Source organism: Pseudochaenichthys georgianus, chromosome 9, assembly GCF_902827115.2.
Source record: "Pseudochaenichthys georgianus chromosome 9, fPseGeo1.2, whole genome shotgun sequence".
NCBI classification, from domain to species: domain Eukaryota; kingdom Metazoa; phylum Chordata; class Actinopteri; order Perciformes; family Channichthyidae; genus Pseudochaenichthys; species Pseudochaenichthys georgianus.
This window is the reverse complement of record NC_047511.1, coordinates 23,683,318-23,704,597: the sequence shown is the minus strand read 5'-3', so window position 1 is coordinate 23,704,597 and position 21,280 is coordinate 23,683,318. Positions and strand designations below refer to the sequence as shown.

General features: G+C 38.6%; 4 protein-coding genes across 7 annotated transcripts; 1 reads left to right on the top strand and 3 right to left on the bottom strand.

Moving 5' to 3' along the window:
- The first annotated feature begins 945 nt into the window (after positions 1 to 945).
- Positions 946 to 5,603, top strand: znf367 (zinc finger protein 367). Its single transcript, XM_034091062.1, has 5 exons — positions 946 to 1,484; positions 2,337 to 2,487; positions 2,740 to 2,859; positions 3,201 to 3,339; positions 3,450 to 5,603. The coding sequence occupies exons 1-5, from the start codon at positions 1,203 to 1,205 to the stop codon at positions 3,706 to 3,708; spliced, it is 951 nt and encodes a 316-aa protein (XP_033946953.1). The 5' UTR covers positions 946 to 1,202; the 3' UTR covers positions 3,709 to 5,603.
- An 86-nt stretch (positions 5,604 to 5,689) lies between these two features.
- On the bottom strand, positions 5,690 to 11,282 carry slc35d2 (solute carrier family 35 member D2). 4 transcript variants are annotated; one of them, XM_034091417.1, is made up of 12 exons: positions 11,043 to 11,282; positions 10,454 to 10,487; positions 9,805 to 9,891; positions 9,649 to 9,716; positions 9,490 to 9,561; positions 9,282 to 9,350; positions 8,689 to 8,791; positions 7,437 to 7,529; positions 7,266 to 7,333; positions 7,044 to 7,122; positions 6,372 to 6,454; positions 5,690 to 5,916 (listed from the first exon to the last, which is right to left on the bottom strand). In XM_034091417.1, the coding sequence occupies exons 1-12, from the start codon at positions 11,168 to 11,170 to the stop codon at positions 5,790 to 5,792; spliced, it is 1,011 nt and encodes a 336-aa protein (XP_033947308.1). In that variant the 5' UTR covers positions 11,171 to 11,282; the 3' UTR covers positions 5,690 to 5,789. The 4 variants fall into 4 exon arrangements, with proteins under 4 accessions (XP_033947308.1, XP_033947307.1, XP_033947309.1 ...); XM_034091416.1 differs by having other exon boundaries at positions 9,490 to 9,716; XM_034091418.1 differs by lacking the exon at positions 9,490 to 9,561.
- Positions 11,283 to 15,371: 4,089 nt separating this feature from the next.
- On the bottom strand, positions 15,372 to 16,715 carry ccl27a (chemokine (C-C motif) ligand 27a). The gene is made up of 3 exons (XM_034091814.2): positions 16,643 to 16,715; positions 15,996 to 16,113; positions 15,372 to 15,892 (listed from the first exon to the last, which is right to left on the bottom strand). Exons 1-3 carry the CDS (start codon positions 16,704 to 16,706, stop codon positions 15,787 to 15,789), a joined length of 288 nt encoding a protein of 95 aa, XP_033947705.1. The 5' UTR covers positions 16,707 to 16,715; the 3' UTR covers positions 15,372 to 15,786.
- Positions 16,716 to 18,334: 1,619 nt separating this feature from the next.
- avp (arginine vasopressin) lies at positions 18,335 to 20,724 on the bottom strand. Its single transcript, XM_034091445.2, has 3 exons — positions 20,566 to 20,724; positions 19,691 to 19,895; positions 18,335 to 19,589 (listed from the first exon to the last, which is right to left on the bottom strand). Exons 1-3 carry the CDS (start codon positions 20,683 to 20,685, stop codon positions 19,453 to 19,455), a joined length of 462 nt encoding a protein of 153 aa, XP_033947336.1. The 5' UTR covers positions 20,686 to 20,724; the 3' UTR covers positions 18,335 to 19,452.
- Between the last annotated feature and the right edge of the window lie 556 nt (positions 20,725 to 21,280).

Here is a 21,280-nt window from a genome sequence, read left to right as displayed (position 1 = left end):
TAAATACACATTGTACATTGCAGTATGGGTTATATTTGGATTTTTAGGATGACTTTGAATGAGTCAAAGACAGACAGACTGCCCAACAGTAAAGAGGCAAATAAATTCAAACAAACTGGCTTTATTAGTGGTAACATCTCAAGACACTATTACTTTACACTTTATATTTGTTAAATAGCCTTTTATATTGGCACTTAGTCATTGGTGTTACTGTTACCTCTACAATAAAATGAAAGTCATTGTATGCAGTTAATCAAAAAGTGATGGCATCTTAAATTAAAGTATTGGTGTTCTTATGTCCAGCACGTGTTGTGTGAATATAGACTATATTTTCATCTTGTGAAATGTTGGAAACATAAGATTGAGTGTGGGTAAACAGAGACCATTTGTGGCTAAATTGTATTTTTCCTAAATGTAACACTTACACCTTTTTTCTTTCAATCACACTAAGTTTCTATTTCTTTTTCTCTTACACAATACACCCTTTGTTCAAGTATTTCCGCCCTGATTACGTAACTTTGGCGCCTCTGAGGCACAGATCCTTTCCCTTTAAATTTACCAAAAATGTAATAACATAAACAGACTCCTCAGCGCGGGAAAGAGCCATCTGCTCCTCTGCGATGTAGAATTAGCCGCCCTTCACTCTCATTGGCTCCGTCGAGGCAAAACGTGGGTTCTGCTCGACTTGATTGGCCAATGCTCGTTTCAGCGTGTAAAAGCGCGCGTCAAGTGTTTAAATATCATTGGATAAAAACGTTGCGACCAATCTTTGCAGGAAGTGCGATCCCTCTTTCTCCTATTGGCCCACGGGCTTCTAAGGTGGATCCAAAAGGGTGCTGCCATTGGTTACTCCTGACATGTGGGGTCTGATCCATGCAGCTGATTGGTCAGTCCACTGCTCAGGCGCGATTTTGCAACGCGGGACAACGCTCCTGTGGGCGCACAGGTCAGTTCGGACGACCCGCTGCGGTGAGAAGGAAACTAGCCATCTTTACATGCAACTGTATATTCTGCGGATACTTTGCAGCGAACAACGGATCCAAGAGCTTTATTTACGACTTTGGAAATGAAGGACATATTCACTCCGGATTGAAAAAGCGACATATTTATGACTTTCATTCATTCATTCTTTAAGCTAATCACTAAGGAAGAGGTACAGCTTCTGCAGTTTTTCTTGCTTTTACCGGAGTTTCGACACCCACATGATGGCCGATAACAAGCACCCGCACGTTATTTTCTGCAACGACTCGCCTAAAAGAGTTTTGGTGTCTGTTATTAAGACCACGCCGATCAAACCCAGAAGAGCTGAGGCCCTGACTCCGACAAGTCCCGGATTCAGCGACTTCATGGTCTACCCGTGGAAATGGGGGGAGAACGCCCACAATGTGTCTCTGAGCCCGGGCTCAGTGAGCGGTGCTTCCTCACCCACCGGAGCCCAGACTACCAGAGAAGCGGACACGGAGCCAACACCTGAGCAGATCAGGGTAAGTTTCACTTATTTAACCGTAGAGTTACTCAGCACAACGTGTAGTATGGCACATGAAGTTACATAATCGAAACCTATATAAATGCCTTTAATTTAGTTATTGCTCTTTTGGAATACATGATGACGACACTGTAATGCAATGCATTACAATGTTACAACAGCACTGTTTCACTGTTTGTAACAACAGCAACTTTATGAAAAAGAGAGCAGCCTACATGCAACATGATGTTGACATCTTTTTAAGACATTAACTATTCGAAACTGAGCTACTAGGCGAGGTGTATACTCTTTAGAGGTAAATAACTGTTAATGTATACTTTAAAGTAGGGGAAACTGTGTTTAGAGTTAGTCTTAACATGGCCGGCGTTGAGAGTCATTTAAAAAATCGCCCGCGCAATAGGGTGTGACATGGTGGATTTTAAACCCCAGTTACTTCCTGATTATGGAGCAGCTGCTCATACATGACGTCTAGTCGCGCGCCAAAATGTAACCGGATATGAATGGATTATAATGGCCAAACGTGCATCCTGTTACAATGTAACACGTGAGCACAGCTAAACAAAATCACATGATGTTGCATTGTATGATGTAGTGTACATCTGCAGTGTTCTTAATATCTATTTATAATAATCAAATGAATTAATACAGATGCATATATAATAAAATAATGACTGAGATGATATGCCAGTTTTAATATATTTCAGAATTGTAATTATATTTGTTTAAAATCATAAATTAATGTATGTACAAATGATGTCCTGCATTTTCCTAAGGCTGATGGATATTATAAAAATAAGAACGTAAGGTGGTGGTAGAGCTAACATAACAATTATTTTATTATTTCTGTCAGGATGGCATCCGCAGAGGGCGTCCCCGGGCTGACACTGTCCGAGAGCTCATCAACGAGGGGGAGACTTCTGCCAGTCGCATTCGCTGTAACATCTGCAACCGCGTGTTTCCCAGAGAAAAGTCTCTGCAGGCTCACAAGAGGACACACACAGGTGAGAGAGACAGAAGGATAGGGGCACTGGACATTAGCGTTGTATATAATTACATGGCTAATGGTCAAAAAGACATCTTGTTAAAGCCGAAAACAATTGACCTCCTAGCACCTAATCTCAACTTTCTGGCTTTAGTGTTCTCATTTTAAAGTAGGGGCTGTATGTGTGTATCATATAAGTAGCACTGTGTAATAATTTGACTGTAAACTTTATATGCTGTTGTCTTAACAATACATCTATTTCCCCCCTCAGGAGAGAGGCCCTACCTGTGTGACTACCCAAACTGTACGAAGGCGTTTGTGCAGAGTGGTCAGTTGAAGACCCACCAGCGGCTGCACACTGGGGAAAAACCCTTTGTCTGCTCGGAGAAAGGTGGGTTTGTGGATTTTTATGAAAGACCTGTCATTATTAAAGTGCAGTTGTTCTGCTTTTAGAACAACAAGTCGAACTTTTAGGACCTTAAACTTTTGGATTCATCCCAGTAGCATGCTCAGTACGTTTGTCTGACTGGAGCTTTTAACTGGTTCTCTTATATTTAAAGCAGTAGAAAGTACCTCATTATTGTTATTCTTTTCACTAGAAAAAAATGCATATCAAAACTGTGACATTCTTTAGAAACCACATAGGTCATACATTGTGCATCTTAACTATTCTAAAATCACAGAGAAACATGGCCTCTAACGGCTACTGCACTACTTGCTTCTCTTTTTCAGGATGTGGCAATCGGTTCACACATGCCAACCGTCACTGTCCCAAGCACCCTTACTCCCGTCTGAAGCGAGAGGAACCAAAAGAGGACCAGGAGAAGGCTCAGTCTGTGGATAACAAGGCTGTGGCTGAGTGGCTAGCAAAGTAAGTGGAGCCACTGTTTAAAAAAGTGTGCATAGAAGAACTTCTATTGTGCTTTTAATCGGATTTCCTGTGTACTTTGTATGTTAATATTGTCTTTTCTGTTGCTGTAGGTACTGGCAAACCCGTGAGCAGCGTGTCCCCACAACCACCAAGGGGAAGACACAGGGCAAGTCCAGAGCAGAGGACCAGGAGCAGCAGGACCCCATGGAGTACCTCCAGTCCGATGAAGAGAACGAGGAAGATGAAGAACCAGCAGAGGAGGAGAAGGGGAGCCAGGGAGGAGCCACCAAGCGCCGCCTCCAGGAGCAGCGAGAGCGTCTTCATGGTGCTCTGGCACTTATCGATCTGGCCAACAACCTGTCTGCCTGAACCCCTTCCCACTTCCCGATGCCTGACATTCCCATTCCCTCATGTCTCCATCCCCAACCCGCCTTCCTGCTGTATGTACTGTAGCTAGAAGTGTTCATGAATGCAGATCAATGACTAGTTTAGTTTATTCTTGCAAGTTGTAAAATCTGACTTTGAGAACGAGCTGAACTGGCCTGAGATCAGTGTTATGCACATCATCATCTATTGTCACAGCACCAGGAAGGCACAAGCTAAAGCACCTTATTCAGCTTCCATTTTATCCTTTTAGGCTGCTATAATTGTAGATTTGACTATATGAAGAATGTTTTCTTTCTCCTGTCTTCTAAAGGCAAAGGAAGAGTACCTATTATGTTTTGTTTGCACTTTGATGGTAACGAGTTCTTTGAGTGTTTGTGAGTGTAACCGAGTGTGTATGATTGATGTATATATGGATTAAGCTCAGATGGACAGAATGATACAGGGTGTGGTCATACATATGACGTATGGATGGCCTCTCATCATGCTCCCAGGTTTCATCTCTAGCATTGTAAGCACACTTTCACTTCCACTGATTACAGCAGTGGTGGTAGAAATGGACTGAGTGGTTCAGTTTAAGCATCACCTTGACAGCATGCTCTTAGAAGTGAGCGAATGTGGACTAAAGGAGGGGGGGGGTCAGTCAGTCTGGCATTGGCATTGGCTCATTTTTATATTCGAATAAGATGGGATCATTGCAAGCCTAATCCAGAGGTCTTCAAAATAATCCATACTTTGACAGCTTTACCACTTTATCATGATTCACACACATTTGTTTTCAATTTACAATACCGGAGGCACACAGGAAGTTCACCTGGAGCCTTTTTTCTTTTTTTTATACTGGTCTTACATATTCAGTCAAGCAATCGTCAATCATTGGAGGTCGAGAATACCTCTAATGCCATATTTCCATTGAAACAGATGTTTACCTTCAAAAGTAAAATCAGCAGACCTAAAGATGGGAGATATTTCACTATGTCACCTTTTATATTAAAGGGGGACAGACCAGATATTATACGGGCATAGAAACATAGTGTCATATCTGTCATTTAATTTCAAAAGAATAAGTTATGATCTATTTATTTCGCCATATTCTTTTTTTACTGGATAACAATTTCTTTGATAGCCCTGAAATCTTTTGACATGTAAAGGGAAATATTCTGGCACCAGCAAAAATCTAAAACCTTTCAAATCCATTTAGGTTTGTCAATTTTGACACCTCATTCATTTTTACTTAGCTCTTACACCCCTACTTAAGTGTTGGATTAAGCTTGCAATGCACAGAAAATTAGACTTGTCGTACGAGTCCAAAAAGATGGCATTTGTTTTTGATAAACTGATTTTTATAGTGCTTGGTGTTATAATTTTCTTTCTTTTTTGAGCAACACTACATCCTTCGACACTGTATGAACCTCTCATAACTGCCCTGTCAGCAAGCTGTCACTCTAGCTGTGATGTTTGATTCTGTTTGGTTTACAAATGACCTTTGTGGAGTTTCGGTAAAACTGGAAGGCAAGTGATTTGTTGATAATCAAAACACCAAATGATTTATTTGTACCCCATTATAGTTTATTTTTGAAGCATTTCTAACCCTTAGTCTATTTTGTGGTTTGAGAAGATTATGGCATTTAATATATACACCTTTTTTTGTTAGAATGTTGAGTGTGAACAATTTACGAAGAGCTTTGAAGTCGATTTTTAGTTTACATTTTGTTTCTCCCCTAACATGCTCCAACAGTTTCCATGTTTTTTAACATGTATAGAGTGATCCTGCTTGCTTGGTAGACATTTTATTACACATTTTAAGGTAATATTTCTCTGACAGGCTGTCCACACTGTTATATAATTGTTGGTTTTAAATAAACGTTCCCCAAACCTGACCCAGATTGGATGTGGACCTCAATTTATTCTGTCATGATTTGGTATGAAAATTAAAATGAGAGCCTTCTCAATGTATCCAAAGAAGTAAATTAATAGATTTTAATAAAAAATGACAAATGAAATATGATGCTCCAATATGGAGTACAGCAATGCCACCAGGTGGCGAATGGTAAAATACTGTCCCTTTAGATTATAGCTTCCTTCTGGGTTGAATCTCCTGTGATGCGAATCTTCAGCTCTTGTGCTCCTTCATAACTTACAGGTGTTTTCTGATTAAAGATGAAATACGAGTACACTAGTCCACCTGACATACTGCAAAACAAAAAATTAAAGCAAATTAATTGTTAAACCAGGGAAAAAACTCATGTTTGGTCATCTGGTCCCATCAAAGTCTTCTGAGAACTTTCAGTTGTAGTCAGGTAAAGTTTATAATGACATTCAACACAATATGTCGATCACAAATTGTAATTATAAAAACGCCAAAATAACACTAACTACAGTAGTGATGCGTTTTGTTTTAATATATTATAGAGATCTGGTGGAGATAATTGCAAGACTTAGCAAGAACATTTGAGGAGACAAAAGTATGAAAATATAACCCTAACTTTGTAGAGCATCATCTATTGAACACTGATACTTATTATTTAAAAGGAGTCCTGAGCCCCAGATTAAGATCCATTGTGATTAAAGACCTATAACAATCCTAAAAATACATTACGGTCAATATTGTCAAATTTGATTGCCAGAATCAAATCTTAAACTCTTACCAAATGCTGAGGCCAAGGAAGTTGGTCCAAGAGAACAGGTAGTCTCCACCCACAAAGATGCCAATATAGGCAACTGCAACGTTCTTAAGAAAGTTACAACAGTAATTCCAGTTAGTGAGGACCTCGTTTGAATATAGAATATAGATGAAATGCTCGTTGATACTATGGGCACTTGTAAATGTCTATAACTATGTAAATGTATCCTGTAAATATAATGTATGATGTCCTTTATTGTTTTATGTTTCATGTGGAACCTATATGCTGCAGGTCTCCCTTGAAAAAGAGATCTATGATCTCAATGGGACCAATCTCGTTAAATAAAGGTTTGAAATGAAAATGAAATAGACAGATGGAAATGTGAAACACAAACATAGTTGACTCCACCAAGGAGGGTGTTTTCTTGAGTGGGAAGATAGGTCATTGCCATCAGCTGAACAGTAAGGAACTAGTTTTAGGTGCATATTTAGATCTTAAATTCTTAAAATTGCAAGATTTTGAACATGGTCACTGTTTTATGATTGATTAACACTATGTGTAATATGATGTAGATTCGAGAACCACGTAGTTTGGAACTTTAAGCATTTTCTATGATTAAAATAATGAGTTTCGAGGATTAGGAAACCTTGTTGGAGATTTGTCTGATTTCTAGTCTAAAAATCAGTGTGGTCTTACCTTTATTGCCCCCACTACTGTTGTAGTAAGTGCAGAGTTATAATAGCTGCACAGGACTATGGAATACATCAGCACAAACCTGAGGAAACAAAACAGTTTAATAAAACCAGGTGGCATGAGGGAGTAATGGAAGATCTTTAGATTTTAAAATATCACTATTTTGTACAGTTGACAGTAGAGTCACAGTAATATAGCAGTTTGAAGTACATTTCAGTGACATACCCCATGGAGCAAGACAAGAGGAAACAAAAAACAAAAGTGGCGTCGCCCCAGTCCTTAAATGTGACTGCCTGTGGAGAAAATCATACAGGGTGGTCAGGCAGAGAAAAAATCATATAGTTTTGAGCGCAAACATTTAGTAAGAATACACAAATTCACAGTTACTGTATGTACCTTGTGTAAATCTCCGGTAAACGCACTTGCCAAAAGAGTGGGGATGATGATGAAAAGTGCATTGTAGAATAAGACGCCATGCTTCCCGAGGCCCTTCAAAAGAAAGACAAAAACCTTAGATATAATGTGACCAAAATCAAATACACAACGATCATTTGTGGAGATACTTGTGAAACAAAAAGTCATTGTAACGTAAATGTATTTACTTTTACAATTGGAAAATGTTAAAAACTCTTCATATTATACATCTATATGCTGTCAATATCTTAAATCGTGATAGGCAAAAAAATATACGTTTTTAAATATGTGGTTAGGAGGGCAGATGATCAAAGTCAAAGCTTTCACCTTTTTTCTAAATCTAATGTGCATATTCTTCTTTAATGATCTGATTCAATACCATTTATATTACTACAAAAGTCTTAGACATATAGTACAAATGAAAGCAAACAATTATTTATAAAGAATTAACGACTGAGACAACTGTAAAATAAATAAGTCAGATTCGTCTTCGTTCTTTGGCAGGACAGCTGTGAGTAACATTTCCTAATACTGTATAATTTAACATACAAAAACTGTTTACTACACCTATACAGACATTAAGCTTTCGTGAAACTACCAGTTAAATACAGCATGAATGAAAGATGCAAGTTGTTTTTGGCAATTATTATTTGAAAGACAAAAAAGCAGCTAATAGCTTCGTTGTATGAGTTGAGTCAACAGGTTTCTGAATTGTTCTCTCAGCGATCAAAACATGGTTCTACCTGCTCTAGTTTCCACTCCAAATAAATGAGGCCACATCCAAAAAAGAAAAGGAAGAGGCAGAATTTAAAAGTCTAGAGACTAAAGATAAACAACGGCTGGCACAATTTGAACATCTACAAGAGGTGAAGGAGTTGAACACCACAAGAGTTTGAGTTAAGGTTAAGGTTGATCTGGACAATATGCTAGCAGAAGCCATAAGAACCAATAATCTTCTAGCACCAGAGTCAGCATTGTTCACTGAAGATGTGTTTCTTCTGACAAGAAGGAACGAAGCAACAAGCCTCAAAGAAAGAAGAGAAGTGGACATCTTCCTTATCTAGCTGGTACAAGAATACTTTTTTTCTAAAGACATCCAGACAAAATAAAGCTCCAAAAACAAGTAAAACCAGTTGAAGTTGTATAGGACAAGGACAATATCCTCAGGGTTTAAAAGAACCCAAGTGTGTCTTTCCGTCTGTGTAAAGACCTACACACAGAACGTGCAGCTTACCTCGGTGCCAAGTTTCTTCTTGGTGTACACACCACTGGCTGCAGTGAAGGCATCGTTGAGCAGGATGAAAGTATAGCCCTCTAATTCGAAGGCTAGGTCAGAACTAGAGGAGAGGGAAAGAGGTATGGAAAGTATAGGTATTAGGGCTTAAAGCAGGGGTGTCAAACTCAAGGCCTGGGGGCCAAATCCGGCCCACGACTTCATTTTATGTGGCACCGCAAGAGCTTGCAAAGAATATTATGTTTATTATACGGTTACATGCCGTTTTACAGAAACACATTGCCAATAAACAACATGTCCCACAATGCATCTCATTTTGTGACATGCACACTGAATTATTTGCCCTAGACTTCTGCATTCAGACGTAGTTAATTATTAAGTTATTACCCTATCCGATAATAATCCAATGCAGAGGCAATAATGTAATATAATACATTATTTTATATATTTATATAGTCTTAAAGTTACAACCGGCCCTTTGAGTGCAACCATAATGCTAATGTGGCCCGCGATGAAATTGAGTTTGACACCCCTGGGTTAAAGGATCTATTAACAATTCTAAATCAATGAATTCAGATTTAAGAAATCTATACCTTGCAGCAACCATAGCACCGAAGACTATGGCCACAATGCTGTATACAAGGCGTCTTGGGAATGATTTTCTGGAAAAAAGGGAACATTCAAACATTCAGATCAAAGCCAGAAGCTCCTGTTTTATATAATACTTCTGATATATGAACCTCTTCATGTAAGTGGGCTCATAATACATAATGTTCTACACAGTTCAGACATATGTCTTACTTTAGTAAATATACTTCCAAGATCATCGTCATCAATATGGTGAACTTCCGTAATACTGTAAACATGGGTAAACTGTAAAAGCACAAAACACGTTTAGGAAACTCATGAATGAGCAGCGTGACATTAAGGACTACTAGATAACATCCAAAATGGTTTAACCTGAGTTTTTTGGTGCTTGCCAGTCCTGTTATATGGTTCCCAACATACAGCAAAGGAAGAGGGAAAATCTGACAAGAAATTAAAGGAGTAATATATTTTGAAAACAAATGTTATCAAATCAATTATAATAGTATTTTTTTTATGAGAAATGCTTACTTTAAAGAGAATACTTCTGTCAAAATCTTGAAACTGGACTTTCTTTCTAATTTTGGCAGCATAAAGAACAACAAGAGTGACGATCATCTGAAAGGACAAAAGGGACAATGAAGAAGGATGTGTGTGTGTGTGTGTGTGTGTGTGTGTGTGTGTGTGTGTGCGCGTGTGCGTGCGTGTGCGTGTGTGTGTTCAGCACACGTTTTTAAAGTGAGTGACAGATTTCCCCCCTCAGTTGCTCTGTCATCATGGATCTGAAAGTTGTGTTTGCGATTGTCTGTCTGTGCGCTCTAGCCATCAGCTCCACTGAAGGTAAGGACCCCATTATTATGACAATTTATGTTGAAAGCAAGACAACGCTTTAATAGAATCAGTTTTTTTAAGGTAAGTTATATACATTTTCAGAGATGTTTATATTTTTGGGCAGAATATACAGGAATTGATTGGTTTTTCAGGGTGTGTGTGTGTGTGTGTGTGTGTGTGTGTGTGTGTGTGTGTGTGTGTGTGTGTGTGTGTGTGTGTGTGTGTGTGTGTGTGTGTGTGTGTGTGTGTGTGTGTGTGTGTGTGTGTGTGTGTGTGTGTGTGTGTTTGTTTGTGTACATGATTCACATTTGTATAAACACTCAGAAACATCCACACCTGGACAACTTACCTGGCCAATTCCCAGAAACAAGTAGGACGGAAACCTGAACATCCAACACAAAAACAATAGCTGACTGTGTGGTATTGCAATGTGAATCACGTATTGCATTGTGAATCATTTAGTTATAAGCTTCCTTTGTGTGTGAGCTTTCTACATTGTTATTACTATGAATGAAGATGAAAAGTACGTACATGCACTCAAGAAGTACACTTCACTTCAGTATATCCATTTTATTATTACTTATTCGTCGGCTACTTTGAAAAGGCTATTCATATTCAAATTATAGATTAAAAATAACACTTTTCACAAGTTACCCAGCAGTTTATGGTTAAATAAGCTCCACCTTAACCAGCTCCATTATTAAAGTTAATGCGTACATATTGATACAGTAATTGAATATACATTGTATTTCATAAAGGGAAGCTATGCTTTTGGCCCCTAAAGTTTGTTTTAGTTTCGAAACGTTTTAATGCAGGACTTTTACTTGTATAGAGAACGCTAACTACACTGTTTGTATTACCACTTTTAATCATAGTCTTAGCATAACGCTTTTAACACTAAATGAGTTGACAGCATGACACAGCGCCACATAGCCTACCTGAAGCTCGTCAGCACGGTTTTATTCACCACCGTGATGAGGAACGAGCAGCCGGCGTAAAACAAGGCAGAATACAGCTTGAGCATTCCGGAGTGTTCAACAGTTTGTAGACCGCCAATGGCAGACATCTTAAGAAATTATAAAGACACCTGTTACCGTTTCTTTACGTTTTTCTAAGGCGGAGTAATTCCTGGTTTAGTGGTGGGAGGTTCAATCCAATGGACCCTGCCTGCGGGCAAGGGAAATCGAGTCCAATAGAGTCTGGCTGCAGATCGCAGCAAGGAGGCGGATCGTATAGGGGCGGATCCTATAGGGGCGTTTCCTAAAGGGTTATGAACCCCGCCCCCACGTATTTCTTAAAGGTATATGACGCTCTCTGTTTCTCATTTATTGTAATGCTTTGAATGAATCATAAACGAACTTTGAAAAATAATAATTATAATTAATTTGCATAAAGAATGAAGAGTATACAACCCACAGAGAAGACAAATTCATAAATTGTAGGCATATCATTTTTCACTGTTTGTGGTAGTAATTATTATTCAAATCAATCAACTACGTTTTATGGAAGATATTGCTGTATATCATTTAACAACATGAGTAGAGGTTTCTGTACACCTAAAATACTGAAGTTTAAGTTACTGTCCTGATGTGTATCATTCATTTGTTCATGTTGTGTCTGGTGGTAAGAATAATAAAAAAAGATATACAGTACATACAAAGAGGAAAGTCTTTATTAAACAAACATTTTATTGGCTGTTCTAATTATTATTAACCCCATCAGCCATTTTCATGGAAGGTGCCTCCAGCATCATAAAAACAGACAATTGTGTGTTAAGAAAAATGACATTACAATAAATATAAACATGCATCTCTGGAAAATACTATTGCCGCTGTTTCAACTTGTTGTTCGGCCATCTTGAAAGAACGAAATGTGATGTGTCGGTCGCGAACGAGCCGGCTCAAAGAGCCGGCTCTTTTAAGTGAACGACGGGAGCCGGCTCTCGCCCGCGAACGAGCCGTTTTTTGTTTTGTTTTTGCGGAGGGATCTAGATCGGCATGAAGGCACATTATGCAATGTGCAATGTGGACATTATCCCGCTTATTACACATGGCCACATTCTCAACAAAGTAACGACATGACTCCCAATAATAATTGAAATGCTTTTATGGATTTAGAAAAAGATTTTATTGATTTAAAAAATAGTTGTATTGATTTAAATTCACATGCATCCGCTAAGAAAAGTAGTCCGTTGTTACTGTTTGAACTAACGTAACAACGGCAGGAACTGCTTCTATAGTGTTTTTGAGGAGCTTTTTGATTACAGATTTGAAAACATCGTTGCTTGCTTTAAAAGTAGCACAATTCATTATGTCAAACCTTGGAAAGTATCTAGATATCCCTGCCCTAATGCCAAAAGTAACGGGCAACTGAATATGTGTCGCCGTTTGATGTCTATGTCTGAACCGCTGCGTAAAAAGGAGGGTTTCTGCCCCATTACTTCTCTTCTTACTTCTATAAGAATAAAACACGGAGGACGGAGATCTCTTTTTGTCCCCCTCTTCTCCCCGCTGCAGCCTAGCAGCTGATCTCAAAGCACGCTCCCCTCTCCTGGAGAAAAACTATATTTATATACTTTATATAGGTTGATACAGTAGCCCCTTTTTTTAAATAGTTTTTATAGGTGTTGCTATCTGTTTTGTGTAGCGTGGTCCCACAAGCAAGTCAATGCATTCATTGGGTGGTAAACGCTCCGTAAAAAGGGCAACATCTTGAATGTGGCAACCATTCTGCTAAAATGTGCTGATTATTGATATTTTGTATGATGCATTCATGGACTCATGTGTCGTAACAAGTTATATTTTACCGAAACAAACTGTATCATGTTCAATTTGAGGCCTGTTTCCTGAGTGAAACTCTGTGAGGAGGAAGTAACACATCCAACCTGTGCTACTTTTTAGGGCCATGTGGGGTTGCCTGCATGTAAATATATAGCAACAGCAAACACTTTACACTATGGGAAAAAAACTCACTTCGGCAAACATGAGGAATCTGCAGGACAGATTATTTTACAATAACATGACAATAAAAAATCACTGGTTGTTGTTGTGCATTAAATAAGACCATCATGCCAGTAGAGGGTGCTATTGCATCAGACTTATGATCTCTTCACAGTGTGAAAGAAAACAGACACTCCTTCTGCTTCAACTTTACTTTTAGATGTTTGATTTTGTTATGCTCTATAATATTCTCACTTGCTTAGAGCTAAATAGCATTTGTATTCTTGTTTATCACAGCACATTAACATTGTTAAATCACCTTTTTCTGTAGTTGTATTAACAAAGAGGATACTTCTTCCTTCAGCTTTTCAAAGTATTGCCCTTGGAGGCAAGATGAGCCACAGCTGAACCTTTCAGAAGGTTTGAGTGCTGATTAATCAGTACCTGGAGATTTAAGATCACAGATTAAGTTGTTGGCAAGAGTTCAACAGGAGACAGCTGTGACATGTGTAACAGTCATTTATGCTGTTGCCCAATCTGACACCATTATGTTTGTTTTCTTGAAATATGGTTTCTGATAAAGGGAGTGGCTAAAGTGAAAAGCTCTTTGATAAATGGTAAATGTCTTCACATCATCCTAGTATGTGCGAACCTACCTGGCAATAAACCTGTTTCTGATTCTTATTTCTGATTCTGATTCTGATCGAGGGTTTTTGACAACGTGCATTGAAAAAATTTGCTGTGACTCAAATATTATGTGATAAAGAATTACCGCTCGTCTGGGAATGGAGGGATTTCTGTCGTTAGCTGGAGGGGCTTTTTGCTATTTGGAAATAATGAGTTATTGACAATCAAAACAGCCTGAGGACTTGGATCTTAACCTGATGGATAGCTTCATGTTGTGGCATGTGAGTGAAGTAGTTAACCTGTGGATGACTGTTCGCCTTGAATTTATTTTTGTCATGTCATCAACATATATTTCACCTGACTTTTACATTGCAACATTTCTATATTGCATCATATAGTAGAAGAAGGACGCACAAAAGGGACTTACATACACTTGGAATACTACAGATACTGCCTGGGGTTGAATGCCTATATCCTACAAAGTGCTTCAAATTGAGTGCCTGCGTAAACGTTTTTTATTTGAGTTCCTTGCATGTTAAACAATGCAGAATATGAAAAGCAGCATCAGCAATTCAAGGCTGCTCCCTTCCATTCAGTCTCAGACAATTAATGGTTGGACGGCTTTGAATTGAATGTACTATGCACCAACACAACTTTGATGATTTTCTATAAAGTAATCTATAAATCTAATAAATCTGAGCGTGAGTAAAATGTTTTTCTCTTTCTTTAAATGAACAGTGCAGGATGTGATCTTTCAAACCTTAATAAAGGATGAAAGGTCAAAACTAAAACTAAACCGTTGTACAGCAGAGAGTTGTATTTAAAACAGTCACAGAAAAAAAGAGCTATCCCATAAATTACAAAGTTAAGTACATCAATAATGTAGGCTACTTGGTGACAGTGACAACAGCAAATGTGATTAGGTGATTTCCCCCCTTGGTCCGAGTTTTTTTGAGAAAAATCCCTCACTTTGGAATGAGACCAAATAAATCTAATAAATGAGAAGCTGTCCACAGTGTTTTAAAGCTCTCTCTGTAGCAGCTTGTCTGTGGGATTAGTTATGACAGACGGGGAGTGGGGTCTAGGTTTTGATCATCAGAGGGCAAAACGGAACAAGGAAAGTTCAATTTACACTCAGAAAGATCTGGAGTTACCAAGGATAAGCTATAGTATTCATAGACTCCACAGATATAGATTGTCCATCTGTGTCTTCTAGTGTGCGATGTGAGAACATTAGATGAGTGAACCTATTATCAAAACAAATCAACTTCAGTGCTAACATAATATTCATGCGAGTGCCTCCTGAAGTCTAAGTATTGATTGACAATTGGAGGACCTGACATTGACTCAACAGACAAAAACCATCACTTTTTCATTTTCTTAAATTTTGGTTTTTGGTTTTATGTCCTACTATGTGGCATTGTTGGAGGAGCTCGGGATTTAAAATGTTCATTGCCATATCTACACTGTAGATACTTTACACATGACAATAAAGACACTGAATCTTGAATTGAAAACAATTGTCGCTCTCTCTCCAATTGATGCTTTCTTAATATAGCCAAAAACCTTACGTACATTATCTGACCATTTATATAAATGATCACTACAACTATACCTGGAAGCAAAAATACAAATATAACATATAAGAAAAAGTATTTATTAAAACACATTTGACAATAATTTTGTTATGCATTTGTATTACGATACAAAGTATAAATGACAAAGATTTAATTCACATTATTCTACAAACCAAAAACAAAAAAAATGCTCCATTAAAAGTAAAACCCCTTTTTTGTAACCTTTACATTAAGTAAAAGCACAGAATCATTAGCAATGAAACATACCTCAAATATTGAAAGTAGACAGAAGACAGTCCATTTTTAGCTAATTTTAAAACGCTTCACATACGGTGTGGTTTAAGAATCAGATTGTATGTCAAATCATATTCTGAAAAAGAATATCTATTAAATACATGTAGTTGATTCTAGAATAGTTTGAAATGTAAATAGTAAATGTAAGTACCTCTAAATGATCATCATCAATAAAGAAAGAGACAACTGTGAGGGCTTATGTATAACACCAAATGTAGAAAACACAACACAGACAATTATATTTCTCATGCTGTCTGTCTGCTCCGCTTCACCCTGGCCTGCAGCGCCATCAGGGCTCTCTTCAGTTTGAGATGAGCACATATGGGCTTCCTTAAACCCTTTATATGCAGACTGTCGATCCGCAAGAGAAACATGTTTCAAGGTTAGATAGTAGCACAAAGAATCAATTTGATAACTGTAATAATATGGCCTATTGTTGATGTTCACCACTTACATCAGTGCAGGGATGTCACAGGCACCTCTGCTCTGTTGCACACTCCATCTCTGAACCCTCACCAGCACATGGAGGGGAATGTCCATCTTTACTGAGAAGCAACATTTTGGAATGCCAGCTGCAATGTGGGATTAAGATCCATTAAAAGGATGTTTAAACAACAATAATGATTAACAAATGTGTTTAATTGTGTCTCTGCTATCACTGCCATTCTATGAAGTTATATCTTTAGGTACAAAATCACTTTAAATGTGCGGGTGTTAGCCAAAAAGGCACATTATTAACTGTTGTCCCTGGGCCTCGAGTTACATTTGGCAATTAAGCAAGAGATAAAACACAAAATATATAAAATAGGGAAGGAGAAAACAAATCTAAAGTTTTAGATTGAAAAACAAAGAAGATTATTTAATCAATAAACAGCTGCATCAACAACATAGTTATTTAGATACTCTGCCTTTACAACATCAACTTATCATTTTCATATTCTACAATATGAAGTGAAAGTGAAAGACCAATCGATTCCTGTATATTCTGCCCAAAAATATAAACATCTCTGAGCATGTATATAACTTACCTTAAAAAAAACTGATTCTATTAAAGCGTTGTCTTGCTTTTAACATAAATTGTCATAATAATGGGGTCCTTACCTTCAGTGGAGCTGATGGCTAGAGCGCACAGACAGACAATCGCAAACCCAACTTTCAGATCCATGATGACAGAGCAACTGAGGGGGGAAATCTGTCACTCACTTTAAATACTTGTGCTGAACACACACACACACACACACACACACACACACACACACACACACACACACACACACACACACACACACACACACACACACACACACACACACACACACACACACACACACACACACACACACGCACGCACACACACACACACACACACACACACATGCACCCACCCACCCACCCACTTACAAATAGAGGTTATAGACATATGCTCAAATCTACCACCATCTCACTGTAATGAATGCACCAAAATGCAAAACAGAAAGTAATTAAACAGTGATGATTAAGTTATTAAACTATGGTAGGTTTAAAGTCTTTTTGAAAACCAATGTTACTTTCGTTTTGAAAATGACTCTTTGTTTAAACTACCTGTGTAGCAGAGTTCGTGGTACAGGTATGTTCCACTCAGACAGGCTCTGACAGGTTTAATCACCACACTTTTTATAGGATTTTCTTTGATTGACAGATACTGAATTAAGGCTTAGCTAGTGCCACACCCAAAGTCAAGAAAGCCGGGTTATAGTTTAAACAACTGAGATCAATGGGAATTTAACTGAGATCAAATGTCAACCACAGAGTCGAAAGAAACAAAAGGTATATATTTAACGGTGTATCTGAAGACTTAAGATAAATTAGTATATGTGATGAGTGCAAGGCTTTGTAATAATGTTCTGATGTTGAACAAATAATTATCTTACCTTTGGGCAACATTTTCGATAAATGATCATGGAAACTATCCTTCAAGCAGAAGACATCATTTGAAAAGCCCCTGAGCAAACACAGGCACTGCTTAAGTATCAATGAGCAAGACTCTTTCTCTCTAGATGGGCCTGACCTTTGTGCAAAGAGAAGGGCTCATAAATAAGTTACTAAAGATGGCAAAAAACGTTTGGCTTTGTCACATGTTGTGCATTTACCTGAGCGTGCAAACCAGACAATATAATTATTCGGGGGGGGGGGGGTCAAACTGTTCCCAAGGGGAATTCTTCTGGTAGCAACAATGACTGACAGTTAGCAGATTAACTACTTGTGTGTTTGGGAAAGTTGTCAAAACCAACAAATAAATGCAGTGTTTTTTTTTTGGTTTGCATTTCAGTTTAGAGCATGCAACAATAAATACCTCATCCCATACTAAGCCTTAAATCACAAGACTTAATTTCCCCCCTTTTTTCGGAGCCAGTTTGACACAAATGAGGTTTTGTTTCTGACATGTTCTTTTTCTTCTTCTGGAAATGAAATCTGGAAGATTCGTTTTTTTTGTGGGGAAAAAGCCACTGTGGTCTTTGTTGACTTCATTGGCTGCATCTAATCCGCTTCTGCTCTGTACTAATTACAAATAATTAGGTAATATTAACTAGTATTCAAAATCAAGTCGCACATAACTTTACCATTACACAGCCAATGAGCACGGTTTCATTCTGAGTCTTTTTTAAGTCAACTTAGTCAACTAAGTTTGACGATTCCATGGAATTGTTTGGTTGTAATCATTTATATTTAGCACTGACGCAACATTGGCTGTTATCAAAGCTTTTAACACTGAACAATTAATCAGGCAGATATAAGACACGTTTATAGTTCCCGACACATATGTATTATTTCAGAACAGTTACCGTAAATGTCAGAATGTGGGAGGTCCAACTGAAACTGGCATCACATACATTCTGGCAAAACAACTTTTAATCATCCTGCACAAAGGAATATGAAGCAACACTGTCTAACAACAAAGAGATACGTGTGCTTGAAGAAGATAATGAAATGCAGCTGATTGACACGGTTAATTCATCGTATCAGTGCAACATGTGACGGACAATTCGATAAATAATTGTTACTAGCCGACTTTTAAATCTGCCGTGAAATACACTAAGTCCAGCTTATTTCCTCTTTACCCTCAGATCAATATCAACGTTTTCATTTTACATTTTAGTTTGCAGTAGTTTGGCACACCTACAATTATTGTGTCTTCTGGGGGGGGGAAAGGATGACTGTTATAACTGTCCAGCCTTTTGAACTTACGAACTATAACGCTGGACAGGTTCAAAGAATTGATACTGATTTACGACAGAAAGTATTATGGGTGATTTCTTAGCTTTCTATTTCAGGTAGTTATTCATTCCTTTCAGACACCCACATTCACAGCCACACACACACAGACTATAAACACTATTAGTCATCATCTTTAAAGGTGTAATTATGTTGAGCTTGTGAATAACGACAACAGATAGCTGAAGATGTTTGGCAGTGATATATTCTGTATTGTCTCTCTTATTTTCAATTTACAATAATATTTCTACCACACAATAAGTAACTGCTTAAGTTGTTTTACATGGATGTCTTAAATGTCAGATCTCTAACTTATATACAGGGGTTTTCTGCTGTAATTCGCTTACTATGAGGTGTGTTACATCCTCTTAGATAGAATACAATTTGTTTACAGTATGTGCATCAGTATATACATTTCTAAGGTTGGAACAAACAATACAATATCATGATTCCTCTTCCACAGGATCTGGATGAAAACTGACTGATTACTAAAGTTACAGGTAGTTCTTCTATGGCCCTCTCTACAGATACAGGACAGCAGAAGGGGTTAAGAGAGAACAACGTTTGACTTGGCATTTTATTGGTTCATGGTTTACATCTCAAGGCTTGTAGTGGAACAGTGATGATCTTCATTCTGTTTCCCTTCATGGCCCGTAGTGTCAGTACTCAGGCTGTCCTCTGGCAGCCACATGCAGCAGGCGCAGCAGAAGTTCTGCAGGTGAGCTAAATGAAGAGCCGTGGGCCGGATCTGGGGCCTCGGTGTCCCCCAGGCAGTCAGGGTCCACCGCACAGCTCTCTGAGAGGAAGGAGAGGACGTTTTTCAAGCTGTTTCTATAGGCCAATTCATCCCGACTTATTAACTTGTCTGAACATGAGGAATAATAAATCAGACTGTACCTGAGTCACAGCAGAGTCCTGAAGCAGCGCAGCGTCCTCCCTCAGATCCACAGGGTCTCCCTCCCGCCTGGCAGGGGGTCAGCAGGTAGTTCTCCTCCACACAGTGAGCTGTCTCCGGGGACCCCAGCAGGCAGCCCAGGCCCTCCCCGCAGCAGATGCTGGGGCCGAAGCAGCGGCCCCTGTCTCCGGGGCCACAAGACATGCACTGGAGGAGAATTGGGGAGATTTAAGCATTCATAATAAAGTACATCCAGTCAATTTGTTTGGAAACATTGTAACACTTATTAAGCATTGCACTCTCTTTTGAGTTAATTAAAAACACTTGTAAAGGGCATGCTTAAAAGCTGGAAAACTGTTGCATGATTCTGTTGCACATTAATCTCAAAACAGTATGCTTGTTTTTATTATTAATGTTTGGATATAAACGTGCCTGTATATATCAGAAAATGCAGAACCAAAATAATATAAAAACACTTGAAATGCATCATGATGGGTGTTGTTTCTACTATAAGTTATTATGCACACAGTTATCATTATAACAAAAAATAAATGTGTTCATCTAATAGTTAGCTCCTGAAATTGGACATTTTTGCTATATTTAACAATGTTTTACGTTGTTATTCCTGTCTGATTTTGTCAATTTTATTAAGTAAAATGGCTTGGTTTTTCCTCTAAACATTTAAATCCCAAACCTCAAAATCAATATCAACTGATCTCATCAAATGATTGCAAATTGAACTATTTCATATTTAAAATTATCCTGATGTTATATATTTTACTTCCCCTTACTTAGGGGAAATTGCAAACCAAAAAAGCATCCAAAGCATTAAAAAGAAATCTGATAAAGTCACAGATGACAGGCTAAGTGTCCTCACCTGTCTGTTGCCAGACTCCGCCAGAGCGCGCTTCCCTCCTCGAGGGCAGTTCTGGATGTAGCAGGCGGAGGAGAGGGCGAGCAGTGCCAGGACGCACATGGGGAACAAGGAGTGAGGCATCGCTGCTGGTTAATGGAAGAGCCGCGCACCGGTCTGAGCTCCGTCTAGAGATGTGTGGCTGATACCCCGGTACATGGCTCACTTTATAAGCAGATGGACATGAACTGACAAAGCGATTGACACTCATATCTGACGTCAGTGTCGTGCTGTACACCTCTCCGCATGCACGCGCACCCGAAGGCCACCTGGCTGCGTGCGTGTGCGCAAGAGGTCGCAGCAGATATGGCTCTGAATCAGATTAGTGGCATCTAACAAATCTACAAGAGAGAACAACGCTGACAACACAAGATGCCTTTTCTGTATTCAAGACTGCGCCACACTTATTTAGAACATCTTTCTGAATAATTTCAGCCTACGCGGATGGCACACACTGAAAATGGCAGAACATGAACGTCTAATTAGACTTGTGGACAACTAATTGGATGTATTGCAATAAGCGCAATGATTTGGTACATTTCATGGTGATCATGCACAATTTATCTTAACCACCGTTCATCAGTAAATACATATTTTTCCTCTTGTTACATGGAGGGTATGGTTCTTTCATCATGACCACCTCGAGGTCACACAGATTATCCTGAAGCTGTCATTTCAA

Bases quoted from the DNA above. Each gene is read 5' to 3' on its own strand.
- ccl27a (XM_034091814.2), bottom strand. From the start codon at position 16,706: ATGGATCTGAAAGTTGGGTTTGCGATTGTCTGTCTGTGCGCTCTAGCC. The intron at 16,114-16,642 runs GTAAGGACCCCA...CCCACATTGCAG, and splicing joins AGCCATCAGCTCCACTGAAG to CTGGCATTCCAAAATGTTGC. The intron at 15,893-15,995 runs GTAAGTGGTGAA...GCGGATCGACAG, and splicing joins TGTGACATCCCTGCACTGAT to TCTGCATATAAAGGGTTTAA.
- avp (XM_034091445.2), bottom strand. From the start codon at position 20,685: ATGCCTCACTCCTTGTTCCCCATGTGCGTCCTGGCACTGCTCGCCCTC. The intron at 19,896-20,565 runs GTGAGGACACTT...ATTCTCCTCCAG, and splicing joins CGGAGTCTGGCAACAGACAG to TGCATGTCTTGTGGCCCCGG. The intron at 19,590-19,690 runs GTACAGTCTGAT...CCTTCCTCTCAG, and splicing joins AGGACTCTGCTGTGACTCAG to AGAGCTGTGCGGTGGACCCT.
- slc35d2 (XM_034091416.1), bottom strand. From the start codon at position 11,170: ATGTCTGCCATTGGCGGTCTACAAACTGTTGAACACTCCGGAATGCTC. The intron at 10,488-11,042 runs GTAGGCTATGTG...TTGGATGTTCAG, and splicing joins ACCGTGCTGACGAGCTTCAG to GTTTCCGTCCTACTTGTTTC. The intron at 9,351-9,489 runs GTAAGACATATG...CCTTTTTTCCAG, and splicing joins TTGGAAGTATATTTACTAAA to AAAATCATTCCCAAGACGCC.
- znf367 (XM_034091062.1), top strand. From the start codon at position 1,203: ATGATGGCCGATAACAAGCACCCGCACGTTATTTTCTGCAACGACTCG. The intron at 2,488-2,739 runs GTGAGAGAGACA...TTCCCCCCTCAG, and splicing joins TCACAAGAGGACACACACAG to GAGAGAGGCCCTACCTGTGT. The intron at 2,860-3,200 runs GTGGGTTTGTGG...TCTCTTTTTCAG, and splicing joins CTTTGTCTGCTCGGAGAAAG to GATGTGGCAATCGGTTCACA.